The sequence below is a fragment of the Phoxinus phoxinus genome (genome assembly GCF_949152265.1).
Source record: "Phoxinus phoxinus genome assembly, chromosome: 14".
Classification (NCBI taxonomy): Eukaryota; Metazoa; Chordata; class Actinopteri; order Cypriniformes; family Leuciscidae; genus Phoxinus; species Phoxinus phoxinus.
Genome location: NC_136889.1, coordinates 17390238 through 17416699, shown reverse-complemented (window position 1 = coordinate 17416699; position 26462 = coordinate 17390238). Strand labels below are relative to the sequence as shown.

The 26462-nt window shown below is 38.4% G+C and overlaps 2 protein-coding genes and 1 long non-coding RNA gene across 3 annotated transcripts; 2 read left to right on the top strand and 1 right to left on the bottom strand.

Annotated features, from left to right (window-relative positions):
- The first annotated feature begins 3457 nt into the window (after positions 1–3457).
- On the top strand, positions 3458–16983 carry cUnh10orf71 (chromosome Un C10orf71 homolog). Its single transcript, XM_079636063.1, has 2 exons — positions 3458–3978; positions 5495–16983. The coding sequence occupies exon 2, from the start codon at positions 5618–5620 to the stop codon at positions 15899–15901; it is 10284 nt and encodes a 3427-aa protein (XP_079492189.1). The 5' UTR covers positions 3458–3978; positions 5495–5617; the 3' UTR covers positions 15902–16983.
- Positions 16984–18555: 1572 nt separating this feature from the next.
- LOC307010936 lies at positions 18556–20798 on the top strand. The gene is made up of 3 exons (XR_013800312.1): positions 18556–18635; positions 19992–20091; positions 20686–20798. It is a non-coding gene; the product is annotated as an uncharacterized lncRNA (long non-coding RNA).
- Positions 19934–24989, bottom strand: drgx (dorsal root ganglia homeobox). Its single transcript, XM_079636068.1, has 6 exons — positions 24597–24989; positions 24000–24100; positions 23344–23445; positions 21493–21662; positions 21285–21397; positions 19934–20969 (listed from the first exon to the last, which is right to left on the bottom strand). Exons 1-6 carry the CDS (start codon positions 24652–24654, stop codon positions 20650–20652), a joined length of 864 nt encoding a protein of 287 aa, XP_079492194.1. The 5' UTR covers positions 24655–24989; the 3' UTR covers positions 19934–20649.
- Between the last annotated feature and the right edge of the window lie 1473 nt (positions 24990–26462).

Below are 26462 nucleotides of genomic sequence, written 5' to 3'. Positions count from 1 at the left end.
GTTAAAATGAGTTTTTTTAAGCTAATTTATCAGGTTTAGCAAAACACCTGTTTTTTTCTATTCTAATTAACCAGTTAATCAGGCCAGCAAAATGCAAGAGAAACTCAATTCATTGTAAAATAATTACATACCACATTCATTCCTGCTATCAGGACTCTACACTGACTCCATGTGGCTACAAAACAGTAGATGCCAGATCCTCACACACGGATCCAACTCAGTTACGCATTCATTTATATATATATATATATATATATATATATATATATATATATATATATATATATATATAAATGAATATATGTCTCTATATCTTTAGTTCATGAAGATATAAAATAGTTTACTTTGTTAACAGTCTGGAAGCTTGAATTTTGGGTGACATTTTACATGTAAGGTCCCAATTGCTCCAATGTGTAGGCTATAAACCAGTGTGTGTATGTTTGTGTGTGCGCCAATCAAAAAGGGTGAACCGTTATTGCTTATGTTACCCTTGTAGATAACGTTAGACACAGTGATTCTTACACTTATTCAATTACAGTTTAAGACATTGCCCACCCGCAGACCTGACTCCTGCAGCGAAATCATGCATTTCATATCAGAGTAGATTAAAAGGGCTCATGGAGAGAAGCTCTCAGTCAATCAGTAAGTGGCTTGTTAATGTAATACACGAGTCAGCGGGAGATACGGAATAACACGCACAACAACATCTCGGCAAACACAAGAGCCTCGGGTCCGGTCTCTACTTCGGACATCTCCGGTATGGTCAGTGCTATAGGTACAGTAAGGTGCTCGACCGACCTCCACAGATGCCTCTTAAAAGTTTTTAATGGGAGTCGAGGATCAGGGGAAATCAAAAGGAGATGCTCTCTCATATCTCTGGTATATGTAGCATCTCGAGGGAGCTCTTGTTAAACTCATTTGGGCCACTCGCAAGGCAACAAAGCAACACAAAGACACCCTTCCATTAAATCACTCGCTCAGTTTGTTTGTTTATTGGCTCTGCCATTAGGGCAAATTATTCTCAGTTAATTGGTTTTATAATTATACCACTGGATATGCAGAGGACCAGCGTTGTGGCACTCTAAAAAAGACCCAGCGTGGAAATGGGACTGTTTAATGTCCTAGATTATTTACATATTATAGCCTGTTGCCGTTCCCCACCAGCCTCGCGGTGTCAGTAAACCGTGACGTACATTTCTGGGAATAAAACTCTTGAATCATGATCTTTGGAAGTTTGGAACAAGGCTTATTAGCTGTGAACCACTGAAATACTGTATTAGGCCCAGTGGATCGGCATTTACAAAAAATCCCATAAGATATGAATTAAATCAAATAGATAGGGCTGTATATAAAAGCGTTTTGTCACTCAGAATTCATCACAATTCAGTTCCTTCTCTTGTAAAAGCATGTAAGGGAAGATCTATTGACATTTTCATTCAAATGACTGTGGGGTTTTAATAAAAAGAGACAGAGCAGGCCCCTCAGGAGGGAGTCATTTAGCTCAAGCTTTATTCAGATGGGGGCGGTGGCTGGTTAAGTCACAGACCAGCTAATATCCATGATACAATCAATATCCCAGAACATTACAGAGGCCATAAGAAGGGCTATGCGTTATTTTCTCTCAACGGGATTTTGTAAATGAGCCTGGGAGTAGTGATGTTATTCTAATATTTGATGGCTTAAGTACTTTCAGTGACTGTGATTATTGACGGTGTTAATTATGAGCCTTTGATAGAAAAATAACAGAAGCCACACTACAGAGTTTGTATAAATTCAACTGTCATTTCAATTAAGATTCAACAACTCCCTCACAATTAATTTTGTTTGTATCATGTGGACTTCGTCATATAATGACAAAGTGATTAAACACTCTACCCGCCTGCCATTGGTTAGATAAACAGATAGCCTCGCCCCCAAACTCACACCATTGGTTGAGCCGATGTTGCTGTGTTCGGCCAACAAACAGCGTTTATGTGCTTATACTGACAATCCACATTCAAATACAAAAGGCATTATTGTTTGTAGATATTTTTAGTCCAAAATAAAGCAAAAGAGAGTGTGCAAGCAGTGGTCTCACTATCTTGACAACAACTCTGCATTTGCAGCTGTTCAAAAATAAACTAAGGAAACATTGTTATCTGTTACCTTTTAAAGCATTTAGAAATATTTGACAAGCAGAATGTCTGTAATTGCAGTACGATCCCATAAATGTCATGCGGGGTGATTCACAGAGGGAATGACCAGTGCTTGGAAGAGACCATTCCAGCCTGTTATGGGGTTCAGCACCTACCTGATCTCTCAAGGCCACACATTATATGTAATATAATCAGAACTTTTACAAGAGTGCAGTATCCCACTGAGCCCCCTTAAATCTTATCTACCCATGATAGCGAATGTTGCTCCCACTATCCCCGACATGGCAGAATATGTAGAGGTTTTTACACAAAAAAAAAGAAAAGAAATGATGTGTGTGTGTGTGTGTGTGTGTGTGTGTGTGTGTTTTGTGTGTGCGTGTTGTTTTGGGCTACTCAAACAAACTATTTCTGAGCTTATCCTGTGAAATTTCACCAAAAAAAATCTTTTTTTTTAAAGATTTTGTTTCTTATGTAAATCTTGTTTTTGTAGCCATTTAGATTTTTTTCTTCCAGGAAACAATGATTGCAGTATAAAGAAAAGCCTTTTTATTCATCAAAAACAAATCCAAGAAAATAAGACTATTTGCAAAAATTCATTAAAAAAATATATAAAATTAGGCATTTCTAAATGTTAGTACTGCAATTGTATCGCTCATGTTCTCAGCTGTTAGACTCATGTTGTTTTCATCATAACATGTCAACTTGTTCAGCTGAGGATATAAGGCAGTACTGTAAACTACAGCTGTGAGTGGCGAGGACCTGGTGAGCGAGGGAGCAACAACTCCGACGAGAGCTTAGCAACAGAGCTTTAAAGAGAAGAGAGGGCGGCCCTGCTGCTCCATATGTGAGTGTCCATCACCTTTACACACCAGGCCCTCTGCTGAAGCCAAGACTCCTGGGAAAGAGTTCACTGCACCCATGTCCTATTATAGCAGTGCCTGCTGCAAAGTTAAGACTGGTGTGAGACAGCTTGACATCAGGAGGACATTTGAAAATGGATTGACTGAGGGGGGAGGTGCCAGCTCAAAAAATACCCCTCCTATTGTGACCCATTTATTCCCCCCTTTTATTAAGATACCTGGCGACAGAGACTGTGGAGTTTATAAATTGTCCTTGAACCTTAATAACTGACAGTTGCTGGTATTAAGTACAATTGAAAATTGGAATAAAAATACAGGACGGAAAAAGGCTAAAAATCCCAAGGAGGGATCAGATATCATCTGTTGACAAGTCCAAGGCACGATTCAGCCAAAAGAAGTGGGTGACACTTGTTAGTGAAGCAACACGCTATTTTTAGACCGTGGGCACATGTTCATCTGGTTAGATACATGCTATCCACCACAACAACTCCACAAGTGGATACATGTCATGCCACAAACAACAGTTTTTTTTTTCTGTTGGCATTATAAACTCCAATGGCGCTCAAATGTAATTTTGACTATTAAGGCGCGGCACGGCACAACAGAATGACCGGCTTGTTTTTTTATTTTTTTAATCTGCTTGACACTTGACACCACATGGTTATTCCAATACGTGTGCTGTCTCAAGCCTTCATCCCATGTTTCCAGCTCGATCGTCTCTGCCTGATGCCACTGCTATTTCAGTGTGTTTCTGCTTCTGAACCCTCGTTGCTTTTGCCCCGCCGGGGCCCTTGCACAAAGTGGCCTTTACATCTGCTCTTTGTCAACTTTAAGGAGAACCCAGCTAAAGTGTTGTTGTAGAGAATCTCAGAGATCTTTTTGCTGCTGTTTGCCACAAGTAGTATGCTACGGATAAGGAATGGCTTCTTTCTGAAGCACGAGAAATATTTTCTCCACTAAAAAATGAGATATAAGAGCAAAAGGTAAGAAAAAAGCTCACTTGAGTTCAGAATGTTACATGGACATAGTTTATGCAAGCTGTTATAAAAATATCAAACTGAAAATGTGTTGCTTATTATTATTATTATATGGTTTATAGAAATATGTAATTTAACAACAAAATATGTTAAATGTGTTATTATTTGTGGACATGAGTACCATACTGCAAAAAAAAAAATCCCACTGCATTTAAAGCAGTAAAGGATACTGCAATGCTAAACACATTTGATTTGAGTGATTCGGCATACAACCTATGATCATTGCAATAAAACCATGATACTTTTAAGTGTACTAATTAATTTATCTTAAATAAAATATATGATGAACATGCAGTTTAACCCTAACAACTATTTATTATGTTTTCATACTACTTGTAAAAAGCAAAGATGTAACCTGTTAAAAATTTAGTAGTGGCAGTTTAAGAATCTGTCTTTTAGATGAGCACTAATCTGATTATTAAGGGGATGCGTCTATGGTTACAGTGCTGTATGAAAGTAGCTTCAGTAGCGTTCCAACTGCTCCGTGAAGGCAGGGACAAGAATAAAAGAGTTATGTGGACTATGCAAATCAGCTTCAAACAAATACCCTATTTTGCTTCTGTTAAAAACAATAATAAATAAATAATATTATTTTCATCTAAAGATTAGACTGAGAACTATTACTTTGGTTTTAATCATTCAGACAACACAAACTCCTCTGCAAGTGATTAATAAAGTATATATATATATATGTCTCTACTAGACCTATACTTTATCAATATACTAGATCAACATGTCTTGCATGTTTAAAAGCATCGGGGGAATTTATATTTACTTGCGTGTTTAAATTTGTAACCAAAATAATGTAGGGGGTATTTATAGCTATTCCCCAGAATTAACAAAGCATCTAGAAATAATTGTCATTGGATTTGTTGTACTGAATCTTGTTCTGCATAAAAGCTTAAATATTTAAAGATTCCGTATTTAATCTTATTTTCAATTGTCACAACTGTAATAAACATGTTATGCCTTCTATTATGTAAAATCTAAATGTTTACAATTAACCTCAAAACATACAAAAAGCCAAATGATCTAATACTGGATAATAATAATAATAATAATAATTTGTTACATAGTACTTCTCTCTGCACTCAAAGCACTTTACATATGGAAGGGCGAATCTCCTCAACCACCATGGATATAATGCTTGAACCAAATGCTTTATAATTCTACCAATACTACCATATGAAAGCCATGTGCATGTAAGCAAGTGTCAGAGAAAGTTAATGTGATCCTGTGTACGAATGGAAAGCAGTTTCCTTCTCTAAATATACTTCACGTGATATGAATGTGCACTGTGCAGTATGCAAGGTGGAGCTCAACGGTTTGGATGTCATACTTTATTAAATGTCAATTGTGCACTAGACATCTGAATCATTCAGCAATAGCAGTGTGATTTGCGAGAACTTTGTTGAAAACTACAGTGAACCTCAAGTTTATGACATCTCTGCTACTCTTGCAGGAAAGGAAGGCATTTTGATCACCTTTTAGAAGGTGAACTACTTAAATGCAAGACACCCTGCGTCAGCCATCTCCGAGAGTGACAGGGACAACTGTGACCTGTCCATGAGAGTAAGAGCGTGAAATGAGCTCCCTGGAAAAGTGCCACACAGGCCAGCGGGGAAGCATGCAGAGCCACCACAAATACTCAGATGGCTTCAGTGACACATCCAGCAGCGGCAGCTTTATGGATGACACGGACAGGGAGGTGAGCAACCTCACCGATCGTGCCTTCAGGAGCCTGTGCATTGGAGAGGAGGCCATTTACAATGACTCGGAATTCCCCTCGTCTCCGACCGAACGACATAATGCTTTTGCAGAGGAAACCCAGCAAAAGACAGTTTCCCAGGAGGCATTTTCATACAGGATTCAGGATTCAGGGGAGGCAGAAGAACAGTCCGAGATGGCCTCAACATTCCAGCATTCTTACACGGATGTAACCCACCAGGAACAGGCTTTTATGGAGGGAGGCTTGTCTTATATGAACAATGGCTCCAAGGAGGTGACGTGGCAGCAGAGCAGGAGCGCATCCAGAGTGTCATCTCTAATCAAAGCCTTTAGTTCAGGGGAGTCTTACCATGACAGTGGGACATGTGACGCTATTCTGGCAAGGGATAGGTATAGAGACTTTGGCAGTGAATCATGGGACAGATCAGCTCTGCTAAACATCCAGAGAGAACTCTCTGAGTTCTCAGGACATCATCAGAATTTGAAGTCAGGCCCCTTTCAGTCTTACAGAAACCATTTTTACACATCCGACGTGGCTGCCGCGGTGGCCCGGATGGACACAACAGTCCTGATGAATTCTTCAAAAAGAAAGATCAAGGAATTGAACTCCACAAACTGTTTTTTCCATAGCGAATTCAGTCCCTTCCAGCTGTGGGAAGACTACAACAGGTTCCCCTTTGAAAATACGAATGTGTCAGGGTTTATGTCAGCTAGTGAATTCCCAAAATGGTACGATTCTTTCATGTACAAAGAGCTGAAAGACAACAATAGAATTCCTAACTCTCCGTGCGAAAGTCGACTCTTCAATCAGAGACAAATTCAGGACGTTGTGGCCAGCCAGCGCTCCAGGTCCACGGTCATCCAGAAAGCCACAGCGATTGAGAAGAGGAGTGAATCTGAGATGGCTTCCAACTATCCACCTTGGAAGAAAAACAATAACTTTGTAAGGAACAAACTTCCAGGCAACCGACCCTCCACGGTCTCACCTACTAATGAGAGAACATGCAGGCCGGATTCGCATTTGTTTAGCAATAACAAAGTTACGCACGAGTTAGTGGTCGAGAGCACAGTGCCTAGCAGTGTGACGCCATTCAACATCACTCAGCTCCTCACACCAGTTATTCACACAAGACAAGAAACAGAGACGTCTGAGATCCTGCAGTTTGCACACACTCCTTCTGTTTCTGATTATTCCTCTCAGGGTGAAACTGACCCTAAACTTCAGACTGATGTCAAACATCTGCGTGACAGCTACAAATCCAAAGCTTCAAGTTTGCTGTTCAACCTCAAAGACAACCGAAAAAGAGTCAAGAGTACATACAGTCCAACTAGATTCAATGGGCAAGAAATAACAGATCGAAATAAGCAGACCTCAAAGCTGGAGGGCCGTGAATCCAGATTTTCGGATATTCTTGTATCCCAAGAAACGGCTCAGGAGAATTTGATTGGAACGGATGCACGGGCCTCATGTAATCTAATCCGAGAGCCCAGTGCAGCCCCCATCACCCCTAAAGATTATACAGATGGCTTTGGATCATATGATAATTTGACATTAGCTTCACCTCAAATTCAGGACGGAGTGGCTAATTACAAATCGTTCCTTGGAAGTTCAGAAAGTCACTCTCACAGCACAGATCCGCTGGCTAACACAGAGCTCTCAACACACAATCTTTCAGCACAAGGTAAAAGCTCTCTGACTTCAGAAGGTCAATTAAAAGATCTCAACAGTACTTTTAGTCCTGCTAGGCCAGAAATAGCAAATATGCTTCCAAAGGCTTGCCCACCGACACATTCTCTGCCTGCTCAGACATCAGAGAGATACGGTCAGAACGCTAACATGAGTGAAAATGATCTAAAACAAAGAAAGGACTTTGGAAGAAAAACATGTATTGAATATAGCCAAAACGAGGCCATTAAAGAAAGATGTCCTTGGGACCATATTGGTTCTGTCAAGGAAACAAACGGAAGATCAGAATCACAGACATTTGGAGGAGAAATAGCAGCGCTGATTGAGATGGACAAACAGAGGAAGGCAACCGCCAAGCAATACTCTGCCAATGACAGTTATTCTGTCCGAAAGGAAACGTACATGCAGAAAGTCAATAAAGACATAAAACTCGGTCGACTTGCAAAGGAGGAAGACACAATATCACCCAGGAAAACGCCTTACAGTGATAAATATGTATATGACAAACAATTAAACACATTTTCAAAGCCTACTGAATCATATGGAATACCAAGAAACAGTCTCCAGAACAAAACATCTCCTCTAAAGGAAGTCTATTGTGGTTTACAAAGCTTCAATGTCAACAATGATCTTGAGCAAACAGCGTCTTCTAACAGTATGGCAACGCAAAATACATTTGATCAGAGAGCTCATGCACCTTTACAAGACCATAGAGGTCAAAAGAATGAAGGATTGTATTCATATCAGCCATATAAGTATGAGCCTAACAAACAGTGGCACATGGCATCGACAAATGAAGATAGGCACACTAAGGAAAGTGCACTATGGACACTAAAACAATCAGAGATGATGGAAAAAACTGTTGCAAAGAGTTATAAAATGTCCAATACATCATCAAGTACCCAACACATAAACCATAATGAGTTTTCCACCAACAACGGTGCACTAAATCCTGGTTTGCAGGATAAAGATTCAGTCATACCAATTGACACCTCAGATCAAAATAATACAACTAAACAAGAAGACAGGTTCAGCATCAACGATATTCTTGCCATTAGAGATAATGAGCAAGCAAGGAGACTAAAGGATAATACATTTGTTTTAACTAAATCAGAACACTCACAAAATCAAATTAAATATGATACAGCTGATAAACTAACCATTTCAGAGCCTGTAAAAGAGCTAGAACAACAAGGCTACAAAGTGCAAGATGTCACAAGTCCATCACCCGGCTATATAAGAAAGGATTTCCACAATACAAATGAAACAAATATTAACACTGACAGAAAAGACAGAATAATGATTAAAGAACCTGACAAGGTCACAACAAGAATATTTTCTTACAAGGAAAGAGGCCAAAGCAAACAAGAAATACTGACGTCGAAATTGAAAGCACATGCTCAAAAGGAAATATCTGCGATTAAAGAAAAGGGACTTGCCAAACAAGGCATGCTTGCAAGAAATGCAACAAAAACAAGCATGAATATCAATAGCGATGGTCAAGAAGGTCAATCTGTTAAGAAGGAAATCACAGCAGACAAGCTGAATCACTTGTTTCAAGATATCACTTATTCCAGTGTTACCCAGAACAAAGAACAAATTAAAACAGACAATGATCATCCCAAGAATGGATCTCCACCATCATTGGAAAAACAACCATCTTATCACTTTGAAGATAATCAGAAAGCAGTATTGGAAAAGAAGGGCGAGAACGTAAAAAATGATGTCCAGAAAAACTACCAGCCATCCCGAATATCACCAAAGGATGTAGACACTAACAAGGAATCTGCAAAGCAGAGACATGAAATATCACCAAGTGAGTTGATGTCCGGTCATTTGACAGCAGCAGTCAAGACAGAAAACTCCACTCCCCATAATCCACCTGCAATCCTTAATGAAAAACAAACAATTCAGCATGAACAGAAAGAAAATATGTATGGACGTCAGTATACTTGTTCTGAGAAAGCTATGACTAAACCTGCTGATCAAACCAAAAAATACTTACCAGATATCCCTTATTCCAGTGTTACCCAAAACAAAGAACAAATTAAAGCACACAATGATCATCCCAAGAATGGATCTCCACCATCAATGGAAAAACACCCTCTTAATTTTGAAGATAATCAGAAAGCAGTTTTGGAAAAGAAGGGCGAGAACGTAAAATATAAACCTTTGGCTATAAAAAGGCAGAATGACAAACATCCAGCAAATGATATGGAGATGAAGAAAGAAACGTTTACTCTGGACAGAGTGGCAGATATAAACAATGATGTCCAGAAAAACTACCAGCGATCCCGAATCTCACCAAAGGATGTAGACACTAACAAGAAATCTGCAAAGCAGAGACATGAAATGTCACCAAGTGAGTTGATGTCAGGTCCTTTGACAGCCGCAGTCAAGACAGAAAACTTCACTCCCCATAATCCACCTGCAATCTTTAATGAAAAACAAATAATTCAGCATGAACAGAAAGAAAATATGTATGGATGTCAGGATATTTGTTCTGAAAAAGCTATGACTAAACCTGCTGATCAAACCAAAAAATACAGTCCAGATATCACTTATTCTAGTGTTACCCAAAACAAAGAACAAATTAAAACACACAATGATCATCCCAAGAATGGATCTCCACCATCATTGGAAAAGCACCCTCTTCATTTTGAAGATAATCAGAAAGCAGTCTCGGAAAAGAAGGGCGAGAACGTAAAATATAAACCTTTGGCTATAGAAAGGCAGAATGACAAACATCCAGCAGATGATAAGGAGACGAAGAAAGAAACGTTTACTCCGGATAGAGTGGCAGATATAAAAAATAATGTCCAGAAAAACTACCAGCCATGCCGAATCTCACCAAAGGATGTAGACACTAACAAGGAATCTGCAAAGCAGAGACATGAAATGTCACCAAGTGAGTTGATGTCTGGTCATTTGACAGCCGCAGTCAAGACAGAAAACTCCACTCCCCATAATCCACCTGCAATCTTTATTGAAAAACAAATAATTCAGCATGAACAGATAGAAAATATGTATGGACGTCAGTATACTTGTTCTGAAAAAGCTATGACTAAACCTGCTGATCAAACCAAAAAAGACTTACAAGTTACAAGCACAGAGGCTACAAAATCGAACAGCAGTTTGAATACAAAATCTCTCATGGGTTTGGACAGAAACACAGAGGAACCTAATGTACATCATAAAAGTAAGATTACTGTGGAGCAGTCTAAAAATGAACCAATCAAAAATAGCTCTGGGATTACAGCTAGTCAACTGACATCCTCATCGGGTGACATGAAGTTCAAAAATGGAATTCCACCTTCTAAACGACTAATGGAACCTGCCAAATCAGAGCTCACCTCAAACCTTCAAACAAATACATTGAGTGCAGATGCAGAGAAGCCTTTAAATAGAACCTACAAACATAATTCTGGGAACAGTTCAGTTTCAGAAGCATTATCAACAGAAGATATAGTCAGAATCAACTCTGTAACAGCAAATAATCCAGCCTCACAAAGAACCCGGGAGCCAGAAACACTTGAACCTTTTAATAATGAAGATGGACAAGCATTAATAATCAAAAATATTACAACAAAGGAAAATGACTTGGCTAAGCAACAAAATAATAATTTACAAGTAAAAGCTGTGGAAACTACATCTGCAAACCAAATGGTGGAGAGTCAGTCAAAACCAGAAACAAATAAACAACCACTAACACAAATATTATCATCTAAAGCAAAAGAAAGCTGTCAGCAAAAAGAACTCCATCAAGATGATAAAAATACAAAGACTCTGCTCTCATTTGACAAGAATGAACTCCCCAGGAGCCATCAGAGTATGTCAAGAATAAAAAACAATTCAGAAGCAGTAAATAACAGTCAACCCAGAGAGAAAACAGAAGGTGCAAGCCCAAAACATAAAGAACAAGGATGTCCTAGACCATTAGATATATCACTTGAGAAAAACAATCACAAGTCCACAAAAGAGTCTCAAGAAGTGAATCCGGGCAATTCTGAACCCAAAAAAGCATCAGAAGACAAACTAAAACCCAATGTTTTCTCCCAGCATAAAGCATTAGTAGATGAGGGTGCAACTGAAAAGAACAATGAACAGCCTGAAAAATCCACAGCAGATATATCAAACATCGCCATTCTTACACCTAGCAAAGAGGAGCATGCAGAGGAACCCATGATTTACAGTATTTGTGTGTCAAGAAAAACAGAAGCAGCTTTAGACGATGAACCTATGATCTACAGTATTTGTGTGTCAAGTAACTGTCATATTGACGATCAACAAAATACAGGAAAACAAGATGAAGTGAGTTCTGATGAAACTGAGAGATGTGTGAAGGATGAAAGCTTTCATATTAAAAATGACAAAGCAGAAAATGAGCATGATGACGTTCACAGACAGACGGAAGTGTCTTCAAATATTGGAGAAAAAGAAGACAAGATTGGAAAATGTAAACCGCCTGGTACCACGGATAAATCAAGTGTCATGGGATTGGGAAGAATCAGTACATCATATGAGGATCTCTTAGTTAAATATGGGCTTTCAGTCAGAGATCACGTTCATCTCACATCAAAACATACACAGGATGAGAGAGAGAAAAAAGAAAAGGAGGAGATTGAAACTCACCATTCACAAAAAACAATAAAACATGGAATCAACAAAACTCTGGCATCCAAAGAGAAAAGCTTAGATAACACACAAACACATCCAGATGACACAAGACAAGCACCCATTCAGCAGGAATCCATTACAAGTCAACCTTTAAAAGAGAATGAGAGCAAAATCAAGCAAGCGCAACATGATATCCCTTCAATAACTTGTTCCAACAACATGGCTGAAAAGCAACAGATTACAGGAAACGATATACCAAAACTTGTTCATTCTACAGGAGATGCCACTCTAATGGCAAAAGATTTAGAAAATGTTGAACAACAAGATCAAGATACTCATAATATTGGCCCATCAAAGCAAAGTAGGATAAATTATTTTCAGTCAAAGGAAAAGAAAGTTGAAGAGCAAATGAGAAACACTGAGAAAACGCAAAGTCTGAGGATGATTGGAAACATTATTGATGATGCATCTAATTCTAGAAAGTCCCCGAAGAAACCTGAAAATGCGTCCCTGACTGCTAAACAACCTGCAATAATGAGTGAATCAAGAAGAGCAACAAATACTGAAGTTGTAAAGGCACCCATTTCTAACTCATCTATGTCAAAGGATACAGTCATCAACCAACAACCAAGTACATTTCCTGGATTGACAATACCTAAAAAGAAGCCTCAAATGGTGGAAGGTGAAGACAAAATGTTTAATCATACTGATACATTTATGCCGCAAAAGAATACACAAAATGGAAGAGAAACATTTAACTTAAAAGTTCAGAAAACTTCACATGAGACAAAACAAGAAGATTCTATAATAGCTATGAAACAAGAGTCTGTCTTAAACAAAGATGCCCAAACTCTGCAAAAGAATGGAAAGGGGGATTTGGGGGAGAAGAGGGCACAAGAAAAGTTACAAGTTGAATTTAAAACGGGTAATGAAATTACAAACAGGATGAAGATGGTTTTAAAAGATGGCGCTGCCACAGATGTTAATAATAAAGTTAGCAGTATTGGTGAGGATGTGTGTAATGTTGTAAAACAAGACCAGGCCTCTTTTGAAGTCCCAAAAAATAACTTAGAGGACATAAAAGTGTCTACAGAGGAAGCATCATCAAACAAAGAATTCATGGCAGGCTACAAAAACCAACATGAGGTGATAAAGAGGGAACATCTGAAAGGAAAGAAAGGACCTGTCGTGACTGACCGTGTGGGTGAAAAAGACTTTACAGAGCAAAAGACGTTACTATTGAAGACCCTTACAGCCCAAATTGAACCCAAAACCGTGGATAAATTGAACAACCCCAGTGAAACGGCACCAAAACATACATATGATGTTGGAAAAGAAATCCCACCACCTAAGAAAAATGGTCCAAGTGAATCAGAAAAGACCAGTCAAGGACCAGTTCGGAAACAAGAGATAAATATCTACGATAATAAACGACCTACACTGAACAGTGACAAAATAAAGAAAGAAGACCCTGTATTAAGTCTGAGTGGACAAAATAATGGTGATTTGAAAGTTAATGAAAACAGAAACAGTCTCAGAGGGAAGAAAGAAAGAAATGTTGAAGTTACGGAGACAAAACAGGCTGAATGGACTAATACAAACCAGTCTCAGCCAGGGAGAAGTTTTGTCCCCGAAACAAAAGGAAGAGCAAGTTATGAACAAGAGAATTCTCAGTTAAGTCAACAGAACACAAGTAAAGAATGTACATTATCCAAATCAGAGGCTACACAAAGGAACAGGAAGGGGACTATACCAGAAATATCCGCTATCGCAGACTATGCTAGATTGAAAGTTATCTCTGCTGAAGATGATACAAAAGAGCATGATGTATTCCCCAAACTAGAGTTCTATGATCAGTCAGTTTTAAGAATTCATAAAGATTTAGATGTAAATGTGCCAGATACAGGGGGAGAGTCTAAAAGAGAGATCATTTCAAGGGAGAAATCGCAATTGAAAAAACAAACAGTTAAAGAGACCGTTTCACAAAATCACAACCAATTGAATCCCAGCATGAGTACAGCTCAAGCAAAACCTATTTCACTGGTCGCTTCAGGTTCACAAGGTGGAGCCGCATCAACGGGCACCCAACTGAGGGATTTAACAAACCATAAGGAATCAAACACTAAACCAGCTTTCATGGAGCATCCAAATAGAGGAGAAATAAATAGATTGTATCAACCCCAAAATCCCCAAGGTACAAATACTGTACCATTGCAAGCCGAAGGTACAATAAGAAGATCAAGACAACTGACTCATGACAAAACAAATGAAAAGTGCAATATTTCTCATTCTGGAAGACAAGAATCCCTTGCAAACTTGCCTTCGTCTAGCACTGTAAAACTGGCAGACAACCAAATCAACATGACATCACCAACTGGAGAAGAAATGGAAGAACTACAATATTACACAGTAAATGCTCTTGACACTGAACTAAAGCCAAAGGAAACAAGTGAACCACCTCCTCCAATTTTTAAAATGTCTCAAAACAAAGAATCAGAAGAGAAAAAGGAAGATAGACTGTTTTTGCAGAGTCCAACAGACTATGGTAAAGTTCATGCGACAGGACCGCGATCCAACTCTTCTTCTCCAGCGATGGGGAAACCCATCATGTTCAGAGTGAAGGATAATACCATGAGAACGTCTTCTGTGACCAAAACCGTCAAGCCACGCTTTCACAGGTCATTCTCTGATGACTTCAGGGTTGGCTCACCAAAGGAACACTTGAGCGGTTCAGAGAAAGAAGACGAAATTCTCCCCAAACAGTCTGTTAACCCTTCAGTCTTACATGAACCAGCTATTGCTGTCCATCGGCCCCAGAAAGTAAAAGAGACACTGCACAACAACTTGTCCTTAGCAGAATACACAGCAAAACAATCAAAGAGCCATCAGAGAAGAAGCCAGCTTTTTGATGAAGAAGAAACTCATTCTGTCATCAGCACAATGTCAGAGGATATGGACAACTGTACAGCGAGCCTCACAGATTTGGCTGACATAAGTTTGGCCTTCATACCCAGGAATGAAACCTATAGAGACAACTACCAAAGGCCTGCATCTGCCTGCTATGAACGACCAGAGTCGTCCTGCTATGAAAGGCCAGAATCAGCCTGTAGTGATATGAGGCCACTGGGTAAACCCCCAACGGTGCCCCCCAAATCTGAAAAAGCTCTTCGACGAGCACAAAGACTCGCAACGAGGCGTATGAAAAAAGCAGAGACCCCCAAGATGCCGCCTGAAAACCAAGAACAGCTAGAGTCCAAATCAATCAGAGATGTCGCCGAAATGCCCTCTTCACCTTCGGACATACTGTCAACACATCCAGCGGTACAACCCTCACCTCCTCTTTCACAGTATGACATCCAGCCAGATTACACCCATCCAACACACAGTATAGTTGCCCAACCTTTCCCCATGACACAGAGGAAGCTTTTGCAAGACCCAAACTCAGGGCAGTACTTTATGGTGGACGTACCATTACCGGTTAAGACAAAGACATTTTATGACCCAGAAACTGGTAAATACGTACAGTTGAATGTCCGTCAGAGGTCTCAAGGTGCTCTAACGCAGCCAGCATCGGTGGAGATGTTAAACGCTCCCTACATGCTTTATCGTGGGTTTCTGCCAATGGCTGCGTCTTCATTACCACCCTTGAGGTCAGCGTCTGAAATGTCAACACCGGCTGCGTTAACAGACGAACAGGATATGCTTGAGACAGGTAGCGAACTGTGGAGACAGAATGTTTATCCGCAGAATGCGGAAAACAGCATTAACACCAATGAAAGACACACAGATATTATAACTATGAGTGAATTAGAGGACTTTGCAATGGAGAGCACGTGACGAGTAAAGTTGTTTAGATATTAGGTAAATACTGTTTGTACACAAATCTACAGTTACATGACTATTTAACTGTGACTTTTAAATAAGTTAAAAAAGTTCTTAAAACTGTTTTTGATTTGTATTTAAGGATTGCTGTTAAACTGTGTTTTGTAGCTAAGGTAACCGGAAAGAGCCCGGACAGGGCCTCTTTATTGTCAGAAAAAGTCAAGGGAAGAACTGTGAAGCATTCCAATTAATTATGTTAAGCTGAAAATAATTTTGCAGTGCACTTGTTTATAATACAACAAAGACCATGCCCACAGAGCACACAGTACATTCAAGGGAAGTACATTTCTGAAGTGACTTTAACATTTTAGTGCTAAATGCTACAGCCTCATCCTCAGACCCAGCCAGAACCTTCACTGATCAATTTGTCAAAATATATATTTTTTAAATCAGATTTTCCAAACGGCCGACAATATGCATGAAAATGGTACACTATGAAGTTTTGACAGTTTAGATACTTGTGCCACAAATTGCCAACTTTTCCCTTGATGTACTTTGGCAGGTTGCATATTAGTGGTCTGTCTTTACCTTGCCATGGTTGATGATGTATGACTATGAAATAATTGCCTTATAAACAACTACTTGCAATGTACTACTTTTACAGTCTTTCAGAAGCTCATTTATCATTAAAGAAAGATTTGAAATCAAAATGTTGTGCCTGGCTGCTGTGTCCTCACACAGAACCCATTAAAAGGATAATGGATTAAAAAATCCAGGTATTATCTGATGTAACAAACTTGATGAGAATGAGCTTCATTCTCTTTACCTCATTCCTGTGGCTCTACAGACTGATATATTTGTGGGTTTGAGTGATTTCAGTATCTGCACAATAGACCACTCTAGTGGACATAGGATGCATTGCACTTTGTATGTACAAACTATATTTTTCTAGTAAATCAATCAACACAATATCTCTAAAAAATATCTATTTGTCCAATGCTTCTTAAGAAATATGGCTGATAATTATTTATTTATTATTATTTATATTTTACGTTCTGTGAAACAGTACTTACAGTGGGCATAATAAATATTCAGCACCAAGTAAGAAAATCTTTGAGCGTCATCAGATCCATTAACAACAGTTCTGTCTTATCTTTCTCAGACTTATTGATCTCTTTTTTACATAAGTGCGGGCAGCTGTGATAACTGCACAGATGTTGACCGTATCTTGACCTATGCAGGAAGCCCATATCTCAAACAACTGGAGCACCAGAGTTTGGATATGACTTCACTGACAATGCAACAAAAGAACTCATTAACTTCATTCAAACAGAATTTGAAACAAATGATTTGTGTCATTATTTAGTTTAGTTTAGGGTTTTTAAGGCTTGCTTGGCCTCTCTCCAGTTAATTTGATGTAACAATGCTTCTCATAATAGAATGAATTACTGCACTGAATAATCAATAATCCACGTGCAATGAATGTTACGAACAATCTTCTAAAAATACTACTACAATAACTCTAAATTACTTAAAACCATCACAGGCTATTTGTTTTTCTGTTTGCTTGCTGTGCGAGAATTCATTTTGGAAAAGAAAAAAAGATTAACAACAGCAACAGTGTCTAAATTGATTTTTCCCCTGAGTTGGGTTTTCTCAAAGTGGAGACATCTTTATCAGCCGTTGCAATGTGCAATTACAATATGATTTCTATTGGCTGAGAGAAGCATACAGAGGATTACAGGTCATGTATGAGCAGCAAACATGTTTTAGGTTTAGATACAAGAAAACTGTGATCGCTATACTATAACCAACATCTTGCCTGGTTTTCACGAGTTCACATTTTCATATAATCATTGCAAGGCTTGTTGTTCATGATGGAGATTATTAAACCCATCAAAATTCACCATGGACTACTTAACTAATAAAAAATACATTATATTTCATCAATTAATACATTTAGTACAACATCATTTGCATTTATTTCACAGGATTAGATTAACACACTCCTCAACTTCTTCCACAAATGCCCAAATGTAATTTAAAGAATAATTAATTGCTCAATTGACCAATAAAAAATAGCACAAGAGTTAAAGATTCGTGTAATTTAAAATGCACAGTTTTTCTACTCCGGAAAAATAGAGTAAAAATATGAATGACTCATCCTGAACGTCCAATCAAAAGCTGTCTAGAATGAGCATGCCCCGCCCCTAATACCACCTACTTCTGAAGAGCTATATTCATGGCGGGCATGTAAACAAATAGTGTTTATTAAAAATAGGGGCAAGCCCTTCCACATAGAATACAATAGAAAATATCAACACCGCAAAGAAAAACTGTAGCTATAGCCTACTCATCAAGTGAATTTCTGTAAAAAGATTGAACGGCTTAGAGCATTTTAAAACATTTATGTAGGCCTATGCATATTAGCACATTACTAATTATCAACATCTTAAATAGCTACATTGGACTATTTTAGGTAAATATTTATATTAAAATCTCTACGTAAAATATTAAGTCTAGACATTAGGCTACTTATCTTATAAGCAGATTGGTGAAAACGTGTCCGTCGGCCATCAACCATCAGCCCTCACGTCATGCAGAATGATGGGAGAAATTTCGACAGTGATCGATCTAGAGGGCGCTGTGAAGACAGAATTCAGCAGCACTTTATCTTTACCTGTTTGAGACCTCTTGCATATGCCTATGTGAGCTGGAACTTTTCTTTTACTGTCTATGGCTGGACCAGGTAATCTTTTAGTTTGAGCTGAGATAAATATCTAAATGTAAAAATCAGTCAAATGTGTGTGCTCCGCAAGCATTGTGTTGATTATTAGTAAGACTTTACTGGTGTCACGTGATCTTAGCTGTTTTTTTTGTCACTTTGCGTAGGCCTTGCTAAATTTTTAGAGCGGTTTCTGATTTAATATTTAAATTTAGACTTATTATGAGATGTAATATTTATTTAATATTTTCTATGTAAAAAATATCTATAATAATATTCTAGATGTTAGCCTATAAGTTAGTTAAATCATTAATCAACCAATTTGAACCTTGGTCTTATCTATCTAAGTATGGAGAAGGTCTTATTTTCAGTATATTTTGTTTTAGATTCAGTAAATTCTTTCATCTGTTTATTGTGAGATATGATATGAGTGTCACTTAATGTAATGTTTAATAGGCATTCTGCTTACTATGTGGAAAGATGCTGTCACGCTAGTTAATAATATTGCCTGTTCATACTTAACCTTATTTGTATACATAAAAATATTCTCATTTTCAGTTGTTGTCATACTGTACCACATTTCGAGCAAAGCGTATATTATTGTGTCACCATAAAACACAAATGGCATTCTGCACTGTTTCATCAGGCAGGACTTTTGACATTATCTGGCTCTGCTTTGTCACCAGGGTGTCACATCATGAATAATTAAATCACTACTTTGTGATAATACATAATTCAACATCAATTATTAATGCTAATGTGCTTGCAGTTTACTCAATTGTGTTATTGACTATCAAAGTAATTTCCTGAAAATCCTCAAGGACAAGAATTTAATCAGTCCAGCCCCTTTTCAAAGGTAGCACTGTTAAGTGTTCTTAATCTAAGTAGCTTTTTTTCAATATTGCTGCTATGTTTCTTTGAAAACAGGTACTCGCATTTCCTTTTAATACCAACTTGATGGTTCATATGCTCCTATTTGACTATTCCTCGTTCACTGTCATATAATTGCACTGATGTTCTAAAATAGTGTGGTTTTGTTAGTTTTTTTTGCTATAAAAGAAAATAACAAAAAGAATTCAAGCGTCATGACTAAGCCTCTTAAAAACCTAGTGACAACTGAGCCTTGTTGTTTATCCAATGCATAATGTCATAATTAGCACCTATCACATCTTTGTCATCATGGGAAGCATGCAAAATAGCTATGTGATATGAGAAAGTCACGATGTACTTTAAAGTAAATAAATAATAAGACCAACCGCTGCTTCCATTTTTGCAGCCCTACCGCTTGAGAACTAATTAATAATTGATCATAGCCAGATGGTGTGAGCAATAGGCAACAGGAGATGTACATGATTGCCTACATGTTTAATTGTTTTACAGAACATGTCAAAACAGGACCAGTGTGTGGACTCTTGCAGTCTATCACGGACGTACAGATGTGATGACAAGAGAGGTGTCAGTTGTCATCGCATCAGCATGAGTAAGAGTTACCCGGATCATATCATAAAACATGACAAACCACTTATTATACAGTTCTGTCCTTGATATTATCTTACATATATTATTTCACATTAGTACATTTATATTTCAGCATGGCATATATCTTGACACAATGCAGACTGTCTATCATCACCTGACTTCACAGTACACAAGTCAAACATCAAAGTGGATTGTGAAAAATTAAATGTTCACATTAGCAACCAGGGAGTTTTCATTTACCACACAGCATGTTCAAAAGTCATTCCGCCACTGAAACCGAACTGCAGCGCCAGGCGCCCGCATAGACCCGTACAGGGCAAAACAACGTCGAGAATCATGAGTAAAAGTGAACGAGAAGAGGAAAAATTACAATTGAATTATAAGTTTGACACATACAAACACACAAAATGCACAATAAGGGATTGCACTTAACACCGTCCTGTCCAGGGTATGTCAGTGCTCTCAAAAAAAGAGGCAGCAGGCATTCAATGTTTGATTATAAATCCTTCATCCAAAGTGTGTCCTCCAATTAGGAAAAAAAACAACAACCAAGATCCCCTCATTTCTTATCCGGACCCTCCTTTTGGCAGTGCAGATGCTTGTCTGGAGTTCTTCGTAACGATGTGATCTTAGAGGTGCCGGACGCAGGACTGGAATCGCTTCCTCCTGCAGAAACAGCGCTTTGTCCCAGACCGACCCCTGGGCCTGTTGTAGACCCGGCTCCCAGCAGGTTAGCTGACTGAAGAACAGCCTCTGAATGTTCCCGGGCCTTCATCCGCAGGGCTGCGACACTGGCTGTCCGATTACTCTGGCACCCATATGGTGGCAGGAAGGAGAGGCCCATTGGGTCAGGCACACAGCAGGAACACAATGGACTTCCTAATGAGGTAGACCGGAATAGTGTGTCATAATGGGGTAGTCAATGTCCTTTATCATTATAAATATGTTTTATTTCACACTGCATATATATATATATAAATAACTATCTATCTATCTATCTATCTATCTATCTATCTATCTATCTATCTATCTATCTATCTATCTATCTATCTATCTAGTCAACAACACACAGTAACTATGTTGAATTTTCACCCACATCAGTTGGAGAAAAAAAAGTTATACAAATAAATTTTAAGTAATCTTTTACATTTGTGCATGTTTTCATGATGACATCTAGTAGGTCGTGGATCTTACCTTTTAAAGTTGCCACTTGTGACAGGGCTTGTGCATAAGTGGCTGTGTTCAGCAGAGTCCCTGGCAGACAAGATGGGAAAAAAGGTCCACCTGAACCCACCACTCTGTTAATACTGTGCATAAAGGAAAGAATTTGCCATTACATCTCTTTTGAAAAGCAAACAAATATCGTTTGTAAACGTCGCATTTGATTAGATCGTCTACACACTTCTGCTGTAGTTCCATTGGTTCCTTCTTATTTCTGCCATGGTCAACAGGAGACTGGTTGAGGTTTCTTGCAGGAGCTGCACCTTCACTCATTTGCTCTTTGCCTCCCTCCTGGTCCGAAGTTCCTCTCTCCGTTTTTCTCCACTTTGCCCTCCGGTTTTGAAACCACACCTAAAGAGAGAGAGAGAGAGAGAGGAAAAAAAAATGTAATACAATTTTCCTCTCTTTTAGTTTGATTAAAAATGCTAACTCTCTTGTCTTTTTTTACTCACTTTCATGTAATTTCAAACCTACATATTTCTTCTGCGGAAAAGGAGATGTTAGATATCCTTTTGTGTTCAAAAGAAGAAAAAAGTGCAGCATGAGGGTGAATAAATAACGAAAAAATGTTCCTTTTTTTTTGGTAAGCTATCCCTTTAATCGCCTCCCTTGAAACACATTCATATTAATTGTTAGCTGCATACATTTTAAAAATGATTATTTGCATACAATGCACATTTCTGAAATGTGCCGCAGGATCTAACAAGCCAGTGACTTATGTCAAACTTCACGAACACAACTGCTGAGCATATGCAGTGAAGTTCTTGTATGTTAATTGAATGAAGGTCATTGCCTATAACAACATTTAATTGAGCAATTTTTCATTATCATTTTTTAATGACTTCCTACTGACAGTCTCCCTGCTTCTGAGAGAGAACCATGATGAAGTCGTTTATTTCTCTATTTAGTGATTGTTTGACAACATCAGATTCGATTAAGTCTGTGCTCTCTAACGCATTAATCATATTTGAATGGGAAAGGTTGCATAATGCAGCCATATCTCCACCGCCTGGCCAGCATTGTGCGAAGGTACAATGATGTGAACAAACAAAACGCCACACACATATAGCCGCTCTCTCCACATAATATGACACAACAGTTTACTGGCAGGACAACAATATTCACAATGTAATTGTGGCAACATTATCTCACCCTTGCACCTTCCAGCTAGAAGTCATGATCCCCCAGCACTGAATGCTCTATAATTGCCCCATTAATCTCAATTTGCAGTTTGTTCTTAATGCAGCACAAGCCAATTGACACTTTAAAAACGGTGGGCGCCCACTATAGCTACTACAACAAAACAGAAAATTTATTTCCTAATAATAATGTAAGTTTAATATCCCTGCATGCTGCGACCGATTCATGTTCAGATTTAATAATAGGAATCGGGTAATCCGATTAGAGAGAAATAATTTGTTTACAATCCCTAATTTACAGCAGCGAATTCCATTATCGCGTCGCAGTCATTGGTTTTAAGCGATAGTAAGATGACCCTGGGGAACAAAAGGGAAACTATTATATTTCCTACAATTAGATCTGAGCTCAGAAGGAAACCCAAAAGCAAATCTGGAATGCAGGAAATTACATACAGACACATTGAATGTAATTACACGTGGCCAACTTGATATTACCGCGGATGTTTTGAAAGGCCTCAGAATATGAAATTGGAGGTTTCAGGTGCGCGAGCGGTTTATAACAGAATCATCGTTCTCGGGATGTTTGTCTTGTTCAAAAAGCACTGCAACCTCTCTCCATTTGCTGAAACGCGGAAATGGCAGTGCATCTAAGCAATTTTTATACCTTAGAGACGAGGGCAAATTAGTGTAGAACATTACCACTAGTTAATTATGAATGACCGATTAATCAACCTAATCTAATATTCCACATTATGTTGATGTTATTAAAGCGCATCACGGAAATGACAGAGTGGCTTCATTTACTTTCGTTGGCCAAAGGTGCTCTGAACGCTTTACGTGATGTATATTTCCCGTATATCTCTGGATCAGGTCAGTTGTGGAAAGTGTCTCACCTGAACACGAGCCTCTGTTAAGTTGATTTTCATCGCCAGCTCTTCTCTCGTAAACACGTCTGGATAGTGGGTCTGTGCAAAAACCGCCTCCAGAGCCTCCAGCTGTGTGTGAAACATTTTTATTTAGCCTTATTGCTTGAATGCATGCTTTATAATAGCCTACAGAAAGAAATATCTGCCTTTCTTTGCGTTCATGGGTAAAACACGGATAAAACTAACCAAAATTGTAAAACTAAAATTTTAAGTAAAATTAAAGTGATGACAAAGTGGTTAAAACGGTGTGTTTACTGATTAAAATGACAGGAATTAGTGCGACAATTTAAATAGATGAAAACAAAGATGCTGGTCTAATGATTTTTTTTTTTTTTTTTTACATTAGCTATAGGCCTGCTTTGCTCTTCGGCCCTTTTCTCGTCTTACATTTTTCCATTGTCATGCAACCTTGATGGGCTAAGCATAAATAGGCTCTTCTTGTTTGCTTTAGTATTAAAATAAGTTTCCAAAAGATGATGTCTTTGTCATATTAATGTAGCCCTATGTTTACGTGCATACTTTACACGCGGAATGCCTAACAGGACTTTATAAAACAACATAATGCAAATAAGTATCAGGACAGTGGTACTGTATGCATTTGGCATATTTTGCTACTCACTAACCTGTTGTAAAGTGAAGGTTGTCCTGTTTCTGCGTTGTTTTCTGCGCAGAAAACCGTCATCGAAGTCTCCAGAGGCGTGATTTCCAAACCCATTTGTGTTCACTGTTTAAAAGAGTAACGCGACACTATTAAAATATGATATTTCTGATATATAAAAATGCATTTTCTTATAGCCCTAAATAAATAGGAAAATATGATTCCCCTCAGTTGTCTAATTCACAGGGAACCGTTAATTCATTGTAATCTGCTAGAAACCTGAATGATCACTTTACACAATGAGAAACCATGACCAACAAAATGCCAGTTGAAAAGCATGACATCTAACATCTGTTCTCAGACAGACTGCAACAAAAAGTCTCAGCTGGGCGGCTGTCAAGCTCTCGGTCACAACATTAAACACCATAAAGCCATAAAACAAAACACAAACATGGTTGATCGCGTAATATAATGCATAATATGAAGATTTAAATTCTAGACGAAAAAGGAAGCGTTTCAATATTTATGTTTTTTAATACAGGCCTGTATATTTAAGATTACAAAGTTAAAATGTTACATAAAACTCAATTCTTAAAGAGGAAATTAAGCATAGCCTACTTACACGTATTGGTCCTGCAGCACTCTCCTTCTAACTGTGGAGGACAGTGAAAGTAAAACATGTTTCCCGGTGTTTTGCGAGTGGAGAGAATATTTCTCTCTGCATAGAAAAAAAAGATGGCCAAACGTCAACAGTATAGCCTGTTCTCCAACTATTACCGCGTCTTAAAAAAATAACTTTAAACAATACTAATACTTCTCTGCAACCGATTTGAAGTGCATAAAGTAAAAAAAAAAAAAATAGATGTACCAATAGATGGTCTTTATGCAATCGCGATTCTCGTGTCTCCTGCTCAACCTCAGCAGAGCAATCGCACTCGCACAGTCAATCACTGAGCGCTCCAGTTTATCCGCTCTCGCGCACACAAGGAGGGAGTGACCAGATGTCTTAGTGACTGTTTAGAGCATGACAACACTCGCCTTTATAATCTCACGCGTAATTGCAATTAATCAGATTTTCGTTTTCAGGACATTTGGATAGGTTCTCCGCGCCCAACAGGATTGCGCACGTGGTGGTAAACGTCAAAAACCTCCAAGGCATTAGACTATACTCCGAAAGTGTAACTTTAGCTCGATGCATGCATGTATATTCCCAAATCACGAACACACGGGCACAAAGCACGATGCACTTTTTTTTTTTACACAGTTGCTTTTTATATTAAAAATCTAGATGACTGTTTTTGAATTTAAAATTGGCTGTCAGACCAGTAATTGCTCATTATATGGGTTAGGGGTCCACTTTATACGAGAATCCACTGGCTGCGCGCTCGCAGGTCCAAATTTTGATTTTGTTCACAGCAAGGGGTCCAAGGATTTATTTCCCACTCTCGCGTAAATGATATGCAGCGGGACCCTTTCAATTACTTTTAAAACGCACGCGGGACGCCGCGCGCAGACACCGCCGCGCCTCTGCTGCTGGAAATGAGGCTCCGAGTAGCAGCTGAAATTTTGAAGTGCAGGACGGTATTGGATGAAATCACATAAACGGCAAAAAAGCAAGTGTAATGGTGCATAATTGGTTCTCTAATAGCATTACACAAGGATAATAGCCTGTTATGGCCCCCTGCACTATTAAGTGCTTCCCTGGCGTAGAACGTTTATGATATTAAGAGGGGAATATAATGATATTTTAGTTATTAAATGCGTGTAATTAATTTATGCACTGCTGAAAATAAAGTTGGTGTTATCGTCAAAATGCATCGGAAACTGGGGGACGAGCTCTATAACTTCCTGACATTTGTATTATTATTACACGGAACGAAGATATATTTAGATTGAGCAAACCAATAGATCAAGTGATTTCTACGATCCTGGGAGGCTGAATGAGAGAGACGAGGGTGAGTGTATTACAGTAGTATATGTGCCAGCTGAAATGAGTGTCATAAAGCGCTGTCTTTAGAGTGCACGGGCGAGTGAACAATTGCCGTTTTTAATTTTTAACTAACAGAATATTTGTGTGCGCACGAGGCCTCATAAGAAAAGAAAAGGAAAAACTTTCAGCACCACGGTCAGCGACAGGACTGCTCGCGCACACATATCCACCATTAAAAAAGACAACTTTTTGGTTAATAGACTACAAACGAATAAGTAAGTTACTATTATTCTGAGCCCATTAACGGCTACATAAACGAATAAAGTTTTAATGAGGTCGGAAACAGAGCATAAATTCATGAAGTCAATCTGTTGTTTTCTTTTATATTGTTTCAAACAAGCATTTTCAGTTAGTTATTTTAATGATTCATTCGCTCTCGTTTGAAGAGAAAACTAGTATTTACACAAAAGCACAATTTAATTATTATTATGATTTTTTTTTTTTTTTAAAGGGTCGGTTTGTTTGTCATTGGTTGTGTAAATCGCGCTGACAAACAAT

Bases quoted from the DNA above. Each gene is read 5' to 3' on its own strand.
- cUnh10orf71 (XM_079636063.1), top strand. From the start codon at position 5,618: ATGAGCTCCCTGGAAAAGTGCCACACAGGCCAGCGGGGAAGCATGCAG.
- drgx (XM_079636068.1), bottom strand. From the start codon at position 24,654: ATGTTTTACTTTCACTGTCCTCCACAGTTAGAAGGAGAGTGCTGCAGG. The intron at 23,446-23,999 runs GTTAGTGAGTAG...TTTCACACACAG, and splicing joins CAACCTTCACTTTACAACAG to CTGGAGGCTCTGGAGGCGGT. The intron at 21,663-23,343 runs GTGAGACACTTT...CTCTCTCTTTAG, and splicing joins TAACAGAGGCTCGTGTTCAG to GTGTGGTTTCAAAACCGGAG.